Genomic DNA, 15,093 nt, shown 5'->3' on the forward strand with positions numbered 1-15,093 from the left:
TTGGTTTTAAAACAGCGCTGCGAATTAAAAATAAACAAGTGCTCTGGGAAGAGCTCTCTGTGGGGAGGACGGGGTTTGACCACACTGAGCCCTTTGGGAGACAGGGCTCTGCCTCTGCTGGCTCCACAGCAGAGGACAGGAAGGCCAGTCCCAAAACCGTGCCTGCCTGTTTCCCGGGTGATGAAGCACCTGAAGATGAGTTTATGAGCACGTGCCTAGCAGCAACTGCAGCAACCCAGAGAGAAGAGGGTCAGTGGCCCGGGCAGGTCGGTGGCCCGGGCAGCCGAGGAGTGAGCAGGGCAGCTGGGTGCCAAGGGCTGCCCACCACGGCGTGGGTGACACAGCCAGAGCCACGTGTCAGCCTTGACGAGCAACCACAGCTTCCTGTCCACCCTGCAGATGTGCTGCAGCCATGAGTAATTATACTCATGGAGCACCTCTCAGGCAAAGAGAGCTATGGGTGGGATGCAGAGCACGGCAGAGCCCCTGTGTGAACGGCACTACTCCCACCATGGTGTGCCTGCAGTGGCACAGGGTATTGATTCAGCTGCCAGCAAGCCACGGACACGCTTCTGCAAGGGAACACCCAGGGCCCAGGGTGGTGCCAGCAGGACTCCAAGCAAGGTAGGAACCGCACTGCTGTGCCTTGGACTACACCTGTGTCATCACCGAGCACATCAGCAACCACCACACAAAACCTCTGGAAAACAGCAGGGCCACTTCCCCACACCTCATGTGCACGACACTGAAGTTCACAGCACCTTCTGTTACGAGTCCAGGCCCCTGGTTTGGCCACCCCACAGGACACGCTGTGGGTGCCCACCTGGACACACCCCTGCCCGCCTTTCAGGGACATCCAGTGTGCCCACCTGGACACATCCCCTGCCCGCTTTCCCTGTACCTTTCAGGGACACCCAGTAGTGCTTCCACTTCCTGCGCGTGGCCGACTCCACCTTCTTGTTCTTCTTGTGCACCAGGAAGTTTTTGACGGCCAGGGCGCCGGCCTTGCGCACGGTGCCCTGCGCGGCGGTCAGCAGGATGTCGGACTGCCCGGGGGAGCTGAGGGTGCCGCTGCTCTGCTCGTCGCTCAGGGCCGAGCCCGCCTCCTCCAGGTGCTCGCTGTTGGCCGTGCTCATCTCCAGCTCGCGGCGGAAGTTCTCGTAGACGCCTTGGCGCAGCCCGTCGCCCGCCGAGCTGCTGCCGCTGTCGCTGCCCGCGAAGGCGCGGCCGGCCGGCGGCGAGTAGCTGGCCGTGGTGGCGTTGGAGCGCCGCGACAGCAGCTCCGTGTCCGTGGCTGCGCCCTCGATGCCGCTGTCCGTGAACTCGCTGCCCTCGCCCGCGTTGACGTCCTGCTTGGGAGAGACACGCGGCGTGAGGGGAGAGCTCGGCCGAGACCCGCGCGCCCGAGGGCGCCGCGGTTCTTCGCGCCTCCACCTCTTCCAGGATGGAAACTCCTCCTCGCCTCTTCTCCTCCCTACGAGAAACAGCTGGAAGAAAAAGTGGGGTCGTCCTGAGGCAGTGAAGAGCTCTCCACCTCGGAGAGAAGGGTGAAGCTGTCCCGCGTGTTCCCCCGCAGCTTCACGGGGACAGCCGCGCTTTCAACATTTACCATCTCACGGCTCCAGGGCTGTACTTTCCGGACTGCTGCAGGAGTCCCTGTGGATCCACGCTTTGCCTTTGGGGCAAAGATTCCTTCCTACTGGAGACAAACAACTGGAGGAAAAGGTGGGGTTGAGGCAGAGCTTCCAGCCCAGGATAGGAAAGACCGGTCACACACGCACACCGCTCCAGGTGGTGCATCCGTGGCCCTGGCAATTTGGAATTTAAGATGCAGCATCATCTGTTTACATTACAACAAGTTAACAGCGCTAAAGGTTTTGCAGAAGGGGAACATTTGGTAGCAAAAACTGGCAGTGTAGAGAAAAGCAGCGCCCAACCTACACATTTTGAGGAGAAAACATTGATATTGTGCATTCACACCTACAGCTGAAGATACATTTCAGACACCCCAAGGCCAACCTTTGAAAATTATGTAACCAAAAAGGTTCCTATTTTTTTTTTTCCTCCTGACAGGTTAATGTGGCTGAGATTGTTCCTGCTCTCATCACAAACTGTAATGATGGCCCACGTGATATTCCCCACCAAACCCCACAGACCCTTCCTGCTCCCCAAGAACTTGCAGCGCAAGGATCAGAAGACAAAAGAATACGGCCAATCAGAAGAAAACCCCACTGGATTTGGGCTTTGAAGGCTGCGACTCAGCTTGCCCCCTGCTACAGGGCCAATCCCCCCACCAACACCTCTGTATCTACAGTCATCCGTGGCAGATTTTGGAGGACAAAAGAAGGCCAAACTCTGTAAATGGAAACAAACGTTTTAGGTACTTGAGTGAAGAGGATGCAAAGAAGCAAGAAATATGGCCAAAACCAACAGGAATTTCAACCTCTACCTCTCCTGCAAGAGCGGCTAGCTCTTGATTCACAAGTTTAAAAGGAAAAAAAAAAAAAAAAAAAAAAGAAGAGTTTCTGAGAAGAGGTAGCAGAATGGAGTATTTATTTTGAGAGAAAACAAGCTTCCAGATGTTGGTTCAAGCACCAGTTTTCTTTGTATCCAAGAAGAGCTCTGTGGAAACAAAGAAACCCTCCACCAGCTCCACGTGAAACCCTCCTCCTGCTGAGCAAGGGCTGGACCGGCAGAGCTTAGGGGCAGGGGAAGGGCTGACTAACTTTTAAGGCATTAATTCGCAATGGATGGGTCTGCTCTTTATAAACACCACTTCCCCAGGGACGCCTGGAGTCCAGCTGGAAGAATAAGCACTTCCTTCCCTGCTCCATGAGCACAGTTCTGCTGCTCCATCTGGTTACTGGATGCTGCACACAGTGACACAGGCAGGCTGCTCTGGCTGGGACAGCCCTGCTCTGCTCCTCCACGTGTGGATGAGCTAAAGCAGGCTTCCCTGGAAGTACAGCCCTGTGTGGAAGAGCTAAAGCAGGCTTTCCTGGAAGTACAGCCCTGTGTGGAGGAGCTAAAGCAGGCTTTCCTGGAAGTACAGCCCTGTGTGGAGGAGCTAAAGCAGGCTTTCCTGGAAGTACAGCCCTGTGTGGATGAGCTAAAGCAGGCTTTCCTGGAAGTACAGCCCTGTGTGGATGAGCTAAAGCAGGCTTCCCTGGAAGTACAGCCCTGTGTGGATGAGCTAAAGCAGGCTTCCCTGGAAGTACAGCCCTGTCCCCACCCGGAGCAGCTCTCAGAGCCACGCGTGGACCCTGTCCTTCCAATACACTTGTTTTTGGGAAGGCAGTCACCTTCTCACTCTGTGCAAAGGAGGAGTATCTGGCGAGGGAAAGTGACGCTGCTCAGAGAGCTGTGATTTACAAAACACTGCCACAAGCAAGGCTTTGCACTGGGTGGTGCAGCCTCCTCTACCAGCCCTGCCTCGTGTACCAGGGCTGCTCCACGCTCACGCCCAGGGCCCTGCACAGACACCTGCAAGTGGGACTGAACCCCTGAACCCCTGCCAGCACTGGGACCATCATTCCCATGGAATCACTGTTTCCTGGGACCCCCTTCATCCCTACCTTCACACTGACAGACAATCAGTTTACACTGGGTATCAGGAAGGAATTGTTTCCTGGGAGGGTGGGCAGGCCCTGGCACAGCTGTGGTTGCCCCTGGATCCCTGGAAGTGTCTAAGGCCAGGCTGGAGCCACCTGGGATAGTGGAAGATATCCCTGGCCATGGCAGGGGTTGGCACTGGATGAACTTTGAGGGCCCTTCCACCAAAACAATTCTTTGATTCCATGATTCTGTGCTCTTCACAAAGTATACAGTTAGCTCCAAAATCTTAGCAAATGTAACTTTTAGGAAGCATATCTCATGCTCAAGCTAAAATGAGTTGATTAAGAAAACAAAGAACTGCTAACAGGCCACCAACTTGGGGGAGAGAGGATTTGCAAGGCTACAGCCTTTTCAGGTGACCTTGGTGAGACATTGTTTTAATTGCCTCAGTTTCCCTGCCAATAAATGGGGCTTATACTCTGCAACTAATATATGAGCATACCAGTTTATTAAAATATATATATCTATAAAAAAACCTCAGGGATGGAGAACACAGAGTAAATATATTGGTTACACTTGCTCACAAGGTTAAACTGTAGCACGTTTTGCAAAGATCTCTACAAACTTAACCACAACTCAAGTGACAGACAGGACTGGTCAAAAGATCTTCCCAGCGTAATGCCACAGCCCTGCTCCTGATCTCCCTCTGCTCCCTGCACTCCCTTTTCCACTCCTCAACACCCCTTATCAGAGACTTGTGGGCAGCCCATTCAAGGCCTTTGGCAGGAGGAGGGTCTGAGCAGTTCATGCCCAGAATGGCTCTGCTCCTGATCTGTGAAACACAGAACTCGGGGAGCCTGGTGTGCCCCGAGCCTGTCCGGTGAGGAGATCAGTGCCAGGGCCAGGAGGGTTCAGGGCATTCACTGCACAGCTCTCTGCTTCCAGGGTCCTGCTGCAATGTCAGCTCCTTCCCATCCGAGGGCAGGGAAAGCTCGGGGAGCCAGTGCTGCGCTGAACACGCTCAGCTGAGGGCTCTGCACAAAGCACAGAGCTTTAGTGCTGTGATCCCACAGAAATCTGGGAAATAGTCCCAGGGCAGGAACAAATCAGAGCAGGGTTTGGTGAACACAGGGGTTTCACTAACCAACTGAGGATGACTGCGGAAAGCAGGGAGAACGGCACATGGAGACCACGGGCTAAGGAAGGGAGCTAAAAGGGCTCTGGGATTGGGCTGGGATGGGGGAAGCAGCACCACAGCTTCCACCAGGATCTGGGATCCCTGGCACTGCTGAAGGGCTGGAGGAAAACAGCACCATTCCCTACAGTCACTGGGATCTGGGATCCCTGGCACTGCTGAAGGGCTGGAGGAAAACAGCACCATTCCCTACACTCACTGGGATCTGGGATCCCTGGCACTGCTGAAGGGCTGGAGGGACAGCACCATTCCCTACACTCACTGGGATCCCTGGGTTATGAAAGGAGGCTCATCAGACAGTCCTGCAGGGAATGAGGAGGGAAGGAGAGGCGGAATGGCCAGTGCCAGAGATCTGTCTGGAATGAGGACACAGAGGGGCTGAACGGTGCCATTGTCACCACCAAGGACACGTGCCAGGGCAGCCCTAGGAGCATCCCAGTCCAATGAAGTGCAGTGAGTTACCACAGCTCCATCAAGTGCAGGGAGCAATCTACCTGCTGGAGCAACTGGGTAAAGTGCTACTGGAAGCATTAACTACCCACTTAAATGCAGGGTTTTTTCTTCACATGAGCACTGGGTTTCAGACAAAACAAGCAAAACAAAGCAGCGGGGAATAAAACTGCAATGGAGCAAAAGCTCCATCAGGCTAACGTACCTGGCGCTGTAGCTTTCTGCACATGCTCACGTGGTACTCATACCTCTGCATGTCTGCTGCAGCCACATCTGTTAACTAATGTCTGCTAAATTTAAAAGGTAAACAGGGAAAAAAAAAAAGAAAAAAAAATGTCTGCTTTAGGAAAAATGTCTACATTCAGCTAGCAAAAATCAGGGGAGGAGTCTTGGGACAGGTTCCAAGTGTCCCCATGTTGAACATACCTGGTACTGGCCTCTGCTGGAAGAAACCACAGGATGGGAGAAGCCTTGCCCAACTCTGGCTCATGACTGGGCACATTCAGAGCGCCTGCAAGAGCTGCATTTCCCACACTTCCCACCACCAGACACTGTGACAGCCCTCGGTGAATCACTTTCTCCTGCCCCACCGACAGTACTGATTCATGGGCACTTGGGGGCCGGTTTAGTAGGAAAAAAAAAAAACTTACTTCCATAAATATAAACAGCTCCTCATGGTTAAAACTCCTTTCTAAAGGAACCTTTAAATTAAAAGTACAGCTGAGTGGGGGTTTTCCTAGGAAGGGGCTCCTTCCAAGCCAACTCATATCCTTTGTTCCCTGTCCTGTTGAGCAACAGAGCAGTCAGATGCTCACACTCAGCAAGAGTGATTGCACACAACCTGTCTGGCCCGCTCCTGAGGCAAGCACCACGGAATACACTTCAAATGGGCCAGCAGCCTGATGGTTTGCATGCTTTTACCTGACCGGTGTCCCTTTGAAGCTCCTGTGTGGAAAAAGATTGGCCTGATAAGTGTTTTTCCTTTCTTTTCAGTAGTGACTCTGCCATCATTTGATGGTCAAGGTATGGCTTGGTGCAAATCCAAACCAAATCCTTTCTCCACAGTCACATCAAGAAGCAAAGATAAATCATAAACTGCAGCTGAAACCTGAGTGGGACAAACAGTTCGAGTCCTGCTTCTGTGCACTCACTGCACTGGGGCAGCAGCTCTAGAGATGGCTGAAAGAGTCAACATTTTTTAAAAACTGAGTTTAGAAAAAAAAACTAAATAAATGAACCCTTGCATGTGCCATTAAAGATGCTCGGGGTAGCTTAATAAGCAAGCAGGTTTGGGTCATGGTTCTCTGAAATCAGATTTGCCCCACCAAAAAGGGACTAGCCCAGACCTCCAGACACTTCTCCTGGCAATAAACTCTGGTCTCATTATGAAAGGATGAATCCCACTCACACGTGTCTGGGCAACAATCCCCAGGAAGGTCTTAGGGCATGGATTTCAGAGGCTCTGGACCCAGGATTCCCTTGCTCGCAGCGTAATTCGGCACCCTGGAAAGACAGAGAGGCACCCAGGAGACGCTGGGACGTGGGAAGGAGCTGTGTGCGTGCACTGTGCTCCCGTGGGACAGCAGGCAGCAAACACCACTGTGCCAGGGGTGTGCAATGCCCCAGATCTGCAGGCAGCTCAGCTGCCTCGGTACCGCCCTCGGCTCCTTCGCTCCATGCTAAGCTGTCACCTCGGCTCTAGCCACGGAGGCTTGCCAGCATTTCTGCTTCACTGATTCCCCAGATGTCTTCCAGCCAGATGTTTCTGGGCCTTTGCACAAAGATCCTTCCTGTGCTTCCCCAAGGAACCTGGCTCTCTTACCTTAGATGCCCTAAAGGGAAACCATGGGCACACAGGGACTCCTGCAGCCGTCAGGGAAAGCACAGCCCTGGAGCTGTGAAACAAAAAATGCTGATAATGAAATCGTCCCCACCAACTCCTCCCTGGCTCTAGCGCTGACTTTTGAGGGGTGCTGAGGTCCATAATTGCATCGAGGAGAATCCAGCCCTAATCCAGCCGAGCCTCCTCCAGTGTGGTCCCTGCCCGCAGCTCCCGACACCTGCACAGACCCGGGGCGAGTTCCCGCTTTCCATCCTCTCAGTTCTTGGGTTCTTCGGTGTTTAATGCCTCTGTTCCCAAAGGATACACTGAGGAACCCCCAAACGCACCCTGCTTTCATCCCAGTGGACCACCCAGCTGAAGGGAGTTTCTAGAGGAGCTGAGTTAACCATAAACTAATAAAAGCAGCTGAACTGTGCTCAAGTTAAACCAAAGGCAGCGTGCCATCAAAATCCTCCCAGTTAAATTAAAAAACGGGGTTGGGTTACTTTTTGTTCTCCGAAGCCAAGAAGAGGCAATTCTTCCTAAGAAATGAAACAGAGAGGGTGGAAATGGGGGACAGCTGCTAGAACAAGCAGCTTGAAATCCAAACACATCATCTGGGAGGAGTTCACCTGAACAACCACCCAGCTGAAGGAAGCAGGGAAATGCCTGTCATCAGGGATGACAGCCAGGCACAGCATGGCACGCTGAAGCTCTCTGCAAGGGAAGTTTCAATGGAGCACTTCGCCGGAAAGGAGCACTCCTGAAAACTGCATCCGTGGAAGTAAGCACGGCCCAGCAAACAAGCAGCTGGGGCAACCTGTCCGTGAGTTTTAAGTGCAGAATAGCTGGAACTAAAACCACGCAGTGTGTATAGCTTTACAGAGAATGCAACCATTGCCAATGTTGTTATAGGCACTTCAGATGTATAAATGACAAAGTCCTACTGTTTAAAAAGACACGCCTGAGTGGAGCTAGATCAAATATCAGGACTGGCGATTTGCTTTCACTTGGCCTCCCGCTGAGAGCTAAGGAAGAAAAACAAATTAAGACCTTTGAAACAGTATCAAAATATTTGCCAGTGAAGACCAAAACACCAATTTTCACATGCTCCTTTCCCTGACAATACTGGGGCAGAGCTGTGTGCTCTGAAGGGAGTGACTATTTGCTTTAAACCATCCCGACTAGAAAATACCTGATCTAATCTCCTCCATCTGGGTGACAGGGCAGGAAAGACCTCTGAGTCTGGCTCTGAAGCTCTCTGTTCCAGCCTTCCTCACTCAATCCACTTCCAGTCAGCCAGGCTATAAACAGCTCATTTAGTCCAGACATTCAAGGGGTCCAGGTCATTCTGAGCTGCCACACCAGGACCCAAGATGTGGATTCCCAAGCAGTCTGCCCTGGTGCAAGCTCGGGCTGCCACAAAAACGAGTGGGTTCTGTTTCCCCCGGCCCGTTTCCCAGCCCTTTCTTGCCCCGTGGCTGGGGCTGAAGGCAGAGATATTTGGGGGTGGCTTGCCTGGAGGCTCAGCAGGGTGACCAGCTGACCACTGCTCCTCACTGGGATCCAGCCTCAGGAGCCAACTGAGCCAAACACTCAAACAGCTTTTGGGGATTGGGAAATAGTCACGTTTTCCAGAGTTCCTTTAGAGGAGCAGAGCATCAGCTGCTGAAGATGCTCTGCCTGGAAAAGCCACGGCTGAGGAGGGCTGAAAGAGCAGGCTGGACGGCCACAAGTGCTCTGCAGAGAGTGAACAGGATGCAGCGGAAGCCAGAAGCAGAAAATGATTTCAGAGAAGAGAATCCATGAAGGACAGGTCAACCCGAGAGCCTTGGATGCATTCCCCGCACAGGAAGACTCCGATCTCTTAACTGCTGGCTTTGGGAAAAACGTCCTGAAGGGAAATTCACCCCACACTTTCTTCTCCTGTACAGCAGGCATCTGGGGAACAAGGTACTGGGCTGGATGGTGCTTCCATGGGACTGACCCAGCGTAGCCCTTTTCCCTTTTGGGGTTATATCCTCTAAGCCACAAAACGATTTTGTGAAAAAGTTTTACACAACTTAAAACCAAGGATAAGCTCTCTGGAGTTTAGCCATCCTACAGAACATAATGGAACACTATAACCAGTTACAAAATTCCCTGAGATAGTTAAAAAAAAAATAATATCAACTGGAAAGACTGTCTCATTTTAGACTGGTTTCTCTGTACATCCTAATCTAATTCCCACAAAACCCCTTTAGTTTCACCTCCTGCATATTCTGCAAAAATTTTTACGTAGGTTTTTTGGGGTTTTTTTTTAAGGTTCGAGATCCCAAATTCCTGCAGGCTACCTAGAGAGGCCTAAAAATAGTAACAGATTTGAAAATTGGACAAAAGGGGATTTACCACGCCAAGGACATGGCCTGGGGCTGGCGCTGAAGCCAAGGCAGCTTCCAAGTGAGTCAGGCAGGAAGTTTGTTCCTTTCCCCCCACTCACTCAGCTCCACAGGGAATATTGAATAAGGAGGTGGCAAGACAGGCTTGGAAGGGGCGCAAAACCACACCTCAAGGCTTTCATCCCTTAATTCATAGAATCACAGAAGGGTTGGGTGGGGTTGGGAGGGACCTTAAATCCCATCTTGTCCCACCCCCTGGTGTCCCAGGCTGCTGCAAGCCCCATCCAACCTGGCCTTGGATATCTCCAGGAATCCAGGGGCGGCCACGGCTTCTCTGGCAAATTCCCTCCTTGCAATGTCAATCAGGGCTCATAACAGCAGGCACGAGCATGGGGTGCATTTGTCCCTGAACACCTACCAGCAGGAGGAGAAGGAGGAGGAGGGAATCTCCTGCAGGCAGATGTTTAGCTGCCAGAGGACACCACAGGGCTGCTAAACAAAATCTGGATCTCACAAAACGGGCTGCAGGATCCTGGGGATCTCACAACCCACAGCCAGAACAAGCTGTATCCAATCAGTGCTTTCTCCCTTCCAGGAAAAACGGGTGCAAATGTCAGCCAATTAAGCCCTTTCCACCTACACCACGGCAGCTCCCAAAGTCAAACGCAATCCCAGCGGAGCTCTCCGGGAAGTCTCGCCTGGCAGAGCTGAACCCCTTAATGGCACAACGTTGGGAAAAGCAGAGCTGCTGCGTGGGTGCCCCAGAGCCACCGTGTGAGCACTAATCACTTGTGCATATTGAATATAATTGTCTCTCCATGGAAAAAAGCTCCCTTCAATTAGTGGAGAGTGACTCCCACCGTTCAATTTAAGGTTTAAATTTGGACAGGGAGAGATTTTTCTTCCCTGCTTTTGGTGTGTTGGTGTTTTTCCCTGTAACGTAAACCACGCGCTCACAAAGAACCCGGGGATAAGGCATTAGAACAAAACACGTTCAGCCATGATTCTGGCACCTTCTCTCTGGGATGCGTGTTGCCAGGAGCACTGGGCAGCATAGCCCAGAAAGTACAGCTAGTGACAACCTGCAGTAAATCTAACTTGCAGAAACCACGAGGGTGCTCATGAATGCAGCAGAGCACGCAATGGAATGATGGCTGGATTTGGGAACCAAACACCAGGGCACAAGGTCATCGCCGTGGTCTCAGACTCACCCTTCTGGCAGCGACCTCTGAGGAACTAAACTAGTCAAAAGTCACCCACCAGCAATCACCGGGCCCTTCCAGGGGGCAGCTGAGACTAAAAAAAAAAAACCAGACAGATAGCCCAGCTACAGCTTTCCAAAGAGTGGAAAAAAACCCCACACCAGTGGTAAACACAGCCCCAAAGTCTTGCGACGACTGCCAACAGGGGTCTGGGCAGAAACTTCACTCCTGGCCAGGAGAAAGCATCAGGTGACTCCACGAAGCAGTGACACCTCACTGGCCCTGAGGCCAAGAGGGAAAACTGCATCCAACAACCCATCAAACTCGGCCCTGAGTCACTCACCTCTGTGCAGTGCCCTCATGGCCCTAGGATGCAACAGCTACTTTGTGGGGTCAGGGATGGGGGAAGCAGTTTAAAAGGCTGGTCAAAACCTAAATTTACAGCAGGAAGTGTTCTCCAGCATGAGGACACACATGGCAGGCTCAGGGGCGAGGGGGTCATGAAGAACATAAAGATAAAAGTGCTGAAAGACTGGGAGGGCAGAGGGAAGCAAAAGTGCCCAAAAGGTACCCAAGAAGCACAGAAGAGCAGGGCAGTGACACAGCCTGGGCTCCACACCTCAGCTCCCAGCACGCTCCACACCAGCAGTGTCGAGGAACGAGGAGCGGAGTGGGAGACACTGCTGACTGCGAGCTGGTGCAGACACAGGTTGGTCACTTCCTTCCCCTCACCCCATCCAAAGCCACCTCAGCGGGCTCACCAAGGAACTCCTTTCACTTTGTGTGCAAATCTGGGCTTCATTTCTGCCTTTTTAAAACACATAATGACAGCCATTTCCCTAAGCTTGCTCAGGCTAGGCCAGGGCTGACATGACTTCATTTCTGACAACCATCTTATACTTAGAGGATGCTGCTGGGATTAAAGACTTGGGAGGAGGAATTCTGACCTTTGCAAAGCTTTAATTTTGTTGAATTTATCCACGGTAATAATCACTGCTAAGACTCCTTACAGCCATCATCTCCAGTCTCGGGAGATACATCCAGTGAAACCAGCCCCACAAAATAATTTCCCTGGGCATGGCTGAGGCCTCACAAAACACTACTTAAATTCCAGACTTTCACTACGTGCCTCAGAGGAATCTTCTGAATGCCAGGATAGGCACCAAGAAGAAAAACAAACGCTTGGCTGTTCATCACTGACTCTATTCTCTTTTTCCTTAAAAACGCTCAAAAGCAGGCTGCAGGCAGCAGTTGCACCCAACAATCTCCAGGAAAGCTGTTAGGTCCAAGGCTGCCAAAATGCATCTTTTTTGGTTTTTTTTTTTTTTTGCTTCTTGCTGTTCTCTAGGTTTTTATCCTGCACTGGTGCACCAAAGGCTTTTCACCTCCAAGAGCGAAGAGCTGATGTGGAAGAACAAAGCTGCTGCTGCCGTGGGACGCTGCAGCATCTGTTTCAGCGTGTCACTTTTATATTTAGCAGCAGCCCATCTCCACAGATCAAGCACAGGCAGGGAGTCCCTGAGCAGCCCCATCCCAGCAGCTCCCACAGGTCCGTGCCAGTGGATGGGGGGGCACAGGACTCTGCCCACTCTCAGCTATCGGACACTGCAGTCCTTCCAGCAGCTCAGGGAGCAGCAGGACTTGTGCTGGCTGGCCTCTGGTCCTCACCAATGTGCAGCTCTCTCCTTTTCTTGGGGCAGGCAGATGCTGCACAGCATGCAGGGCAAGCCAGGCAATGGTGCCAGGGGAGCAGCCCTGCCCCATCCCTGCTCTGTGTCCCCAGGCCACATTTCTGAGCCCTTTCTGGAGAACCGTGCAGGTAAAACACGCCAGTGCCAGCTCTTGCACCAGGCAGCTGGACCTCTGCTCTCAGAAGATCCAAGTGAACTCACACAGAGCACAGTCTGGCCCACAGAGTATGTGCCAGTCACACACTGGGCTGGGAGAGGAGGGAAAGCTCCAACCACGAGTGCAGGCAGGAAGGGTGACAAGGAGGGGAGGGGCAGAAGTGGGGACACAGCTCTGCAGAGGAGTGATCAGTTTTGGCAGCTGCCCTGGAAAAAAAAAGGAACCGTCAGCACCGCAAAACACACAGGGGAATCTTCTGCTGGCGAACGCAGACTTGCCAAAGAGTGAAGAAGGTCCGAGGAGAGCTGTGGATAAAGAAGGGACAGGGACGGAACCGAGCCAGCTCTGGAGACCGGCTCGTTCACCTCTCTGCCTCGAAAGGAGGCGTTGAAGGAAAACACAGCCCAGGAGAAAACCCCAGAAAACCTTCGCCTGAAGACCCAGCCCGGCAAACGCCGAGTCACGGAAGAAAGCCGCCTTACCTGGGTGGTTTTGGCCCTCCTGCCTTGCATGCTGCTGCTGTGGCTCATCTGGGGGTTGGTGGCCCCTTCGGACAGGCAGTGGGACTTCCTGCAGGGCAGCGTGTTGTAGTTGCTGTAAGAGGAGGGCGCGTCCTCGGCGCTGGCCGCTGCCATCTTATGGCCGCCGAGCTCCGGCACGTCGGACGCCAGGTTGCGGCAGTACCCTCCGAAGGCGTTCCGGGGGCCCCCGCCGACGGCGGCGCCGGGGCTCTTGGGGGAGTACAAGTCGCTCATGGAGTTGGCCCGCTGGCCGGCGGCCAGGGGCTGGGGGCTGCCGCCGGCCTGCGGGCCCCGCGCGGCCTCGCCGTCCTTCTCCTCGGCCAGGCCCAGGATCTCCTCGTTGCTGGTCAGGTGCTCCTGGCTGAGGTCGGACAGCGAGAACTCCAGGCTGTCCTCGCGCCAGATGTCGGCCGACTTGGAGCGCTTCTTCTTGAAGCCGGCGGCGTCGGCGAAGGCGGCGCCGTTGGCCGCGTAGCGCGGCGCGCGCCCGTCGCCCTCGGCCAGGAAGGGCAGCTCGTCCCCGTAGAGCCGGCTCTCCTCCGAGTCGGGCATGCTGTGCACGGAGGCGGCCGTCAGCGCCGTGCTGCTGTCCACGCTGGGCGTCACCGACGAGTCCGTGTGGTAGGACACGGGCCGCAGGCCCACGTCCACGCGCTCCACCCACATGGCGCTGCCGAAGTCCTCCAGGTTGGCCTCGGCGGCGAAGGGCTCCAGGCCGTTCTCGGCCAGCGACTGCGGGATGCTGGGGGTGCTGGAGGAGCGCGTGCTCACCTCGGAGTTGCGGTGGATGATCTTGCCCGAGGAGGCGTGGCGGGCGCGGCGCGAGGCCTTGCCGGAGAGGCGCAGCGAGCGCGACGTGTGCTTGCGGCCCAGCCCCGGCTGCTTGTCCCCGTAGAAGGCGGCGTGCTCCACGCTCTGGCTCTCCGCGTTCCCCATGGCGTCACTGTCTGCGAGGGACACAGTGGGCACCGTCAGGGCAGAGGGGCACACGGACAGAACACCCCCATACACCGACACCCGCGCCTTTACTCCATCCCTTACCGAGCCGGGCCCCAAACCCGCGCCGCAGATTCCGCGGCGAGAACCCCACCGAATTAATTACGGTACCGGCGTGCTGGGAAACGCAGTCGAATCAGAATGTAGCACCCAGCCAGACAGCTCTGCTGGCAAAAACCGAGAGCTTCCCAGAAGAGGGAAGGAACTGAGCCCCAGAGCTCGGTGCGAACTGGAACCAGTTTAGCTCTCCTCGGTGCCGCCCCAGCTCTGCGCACATCCATCTGACTCTCGATGCATCAGCATCGCAGCCAACAAACTCAAAAAATCAACAGCTCCTGCTTATCTGCAGGTAGCAGATGTTGAAAAGCAGAGGGATGCACACCTTTAGCTGAGGTTTCACTTTTTCTTTTTTTTTTGGCTAGGAACTGCAAAGTGAAGCACCAAACAGCAAAGTACAAATCCACCCGTTCGGCAGCGAGCTAATGACAGGTTTGATTTCTGGAACAAAAAAACTGCGCAACGTTAAGCAGGTACGGAGAGCCCCGCACAAGAAAGCTGTATTATGAAAAATAAATTAGCATGAGTGAGTCAGACTATACAGAAATAACCTCTCCTTCCCACTCCCTCTGAAGCAGATAAGCAGATCTGAGCTCTTTGATCTGAGCTGGAACGAAGGGACGGGGTTTGTGTCCCCAGCCCCAGCCCCAGCCTCCTGCATTATTCAGCTGCGCACGTCCCGCCGTGGAACAGGTTTCCCATCCAGGAGGTGGGAGTGATGATCCGATTCAACCTTGGAAAGCACTTTGAGGTCTGTGATCTCACTCAACAAATGTCAGAAATATTTTATCAGTAGTACTGGGTCCTTCCCTCTGGCCTGACGGCAAGAAGAAGAATAAGAAAAGTAAATGCCAAAGTTCAAAATCAAACAGGAGATCCTGAATTATACACAAGACAATTACATAGAGAAAAAGAGTCCATCAGTCTCAAAAAGAAATTCTGAGACAAAACTCCTTTGTTTCGAGGTATTTCCATTAGTTTTGGTTGAAAATAAAAAAGCTGCCCTGACAGTAAAATAGAGCTTTTAATTTCTTGGGGAGATTCCCTGTCATTTGCCAGGATGCTGATG

The 15,093-nt window shown here is 53.4% G+C and overlaps 1 protein-coding gene across 3 annotated transcripts in view; it reads right to left on the minus strand.

The window, feature by feature from the left end:
- TIAM1 (TIAM Rac1 associated GEF 1) overlaps window positions 1-13,907 on the minus strand; it is a 65,200-nt gene extending 51,293 nt beyond the window's left edge. For all 3 annotated transcript variants that reach the window (XM_062511067.1, XM_062511075.1, XM_062511059.1), the window contains exons 1-2: window positions 12,933-13,907; window positions 902-1,349 (exon numbers count right to left, since the gene is read on the minus strand). In XM_062511067.1, coding sequence (XP_062367051.1) covers window positions 902-1,349; window positions 12,933-13,907 — 1,423 coding nt within the window. The remainder of the gene's footprint in view (window positions 1-901; window positions 1,350-12,932) is intronic.
- Between the last annotated feature and the right edge of the window lie 1,186 nt (window positions 13,908-15,093).

The sequence above is a fragment of the Cinclus cinclus genome, chromosome 2 (genome assembly GCF_963662255.1).
Source record: "Cinclus cinclus chromosome 2, bCinCin1.1, whole genome shotgun sequence".
In the NCBI taxonomy this organism is placed as follows: domain Eukaryota; kingdom Metazoa; phylum Chordata; class Aves; order Passeriformes; family Cinclidae; genus Cinclus; species Cinclus cinclus.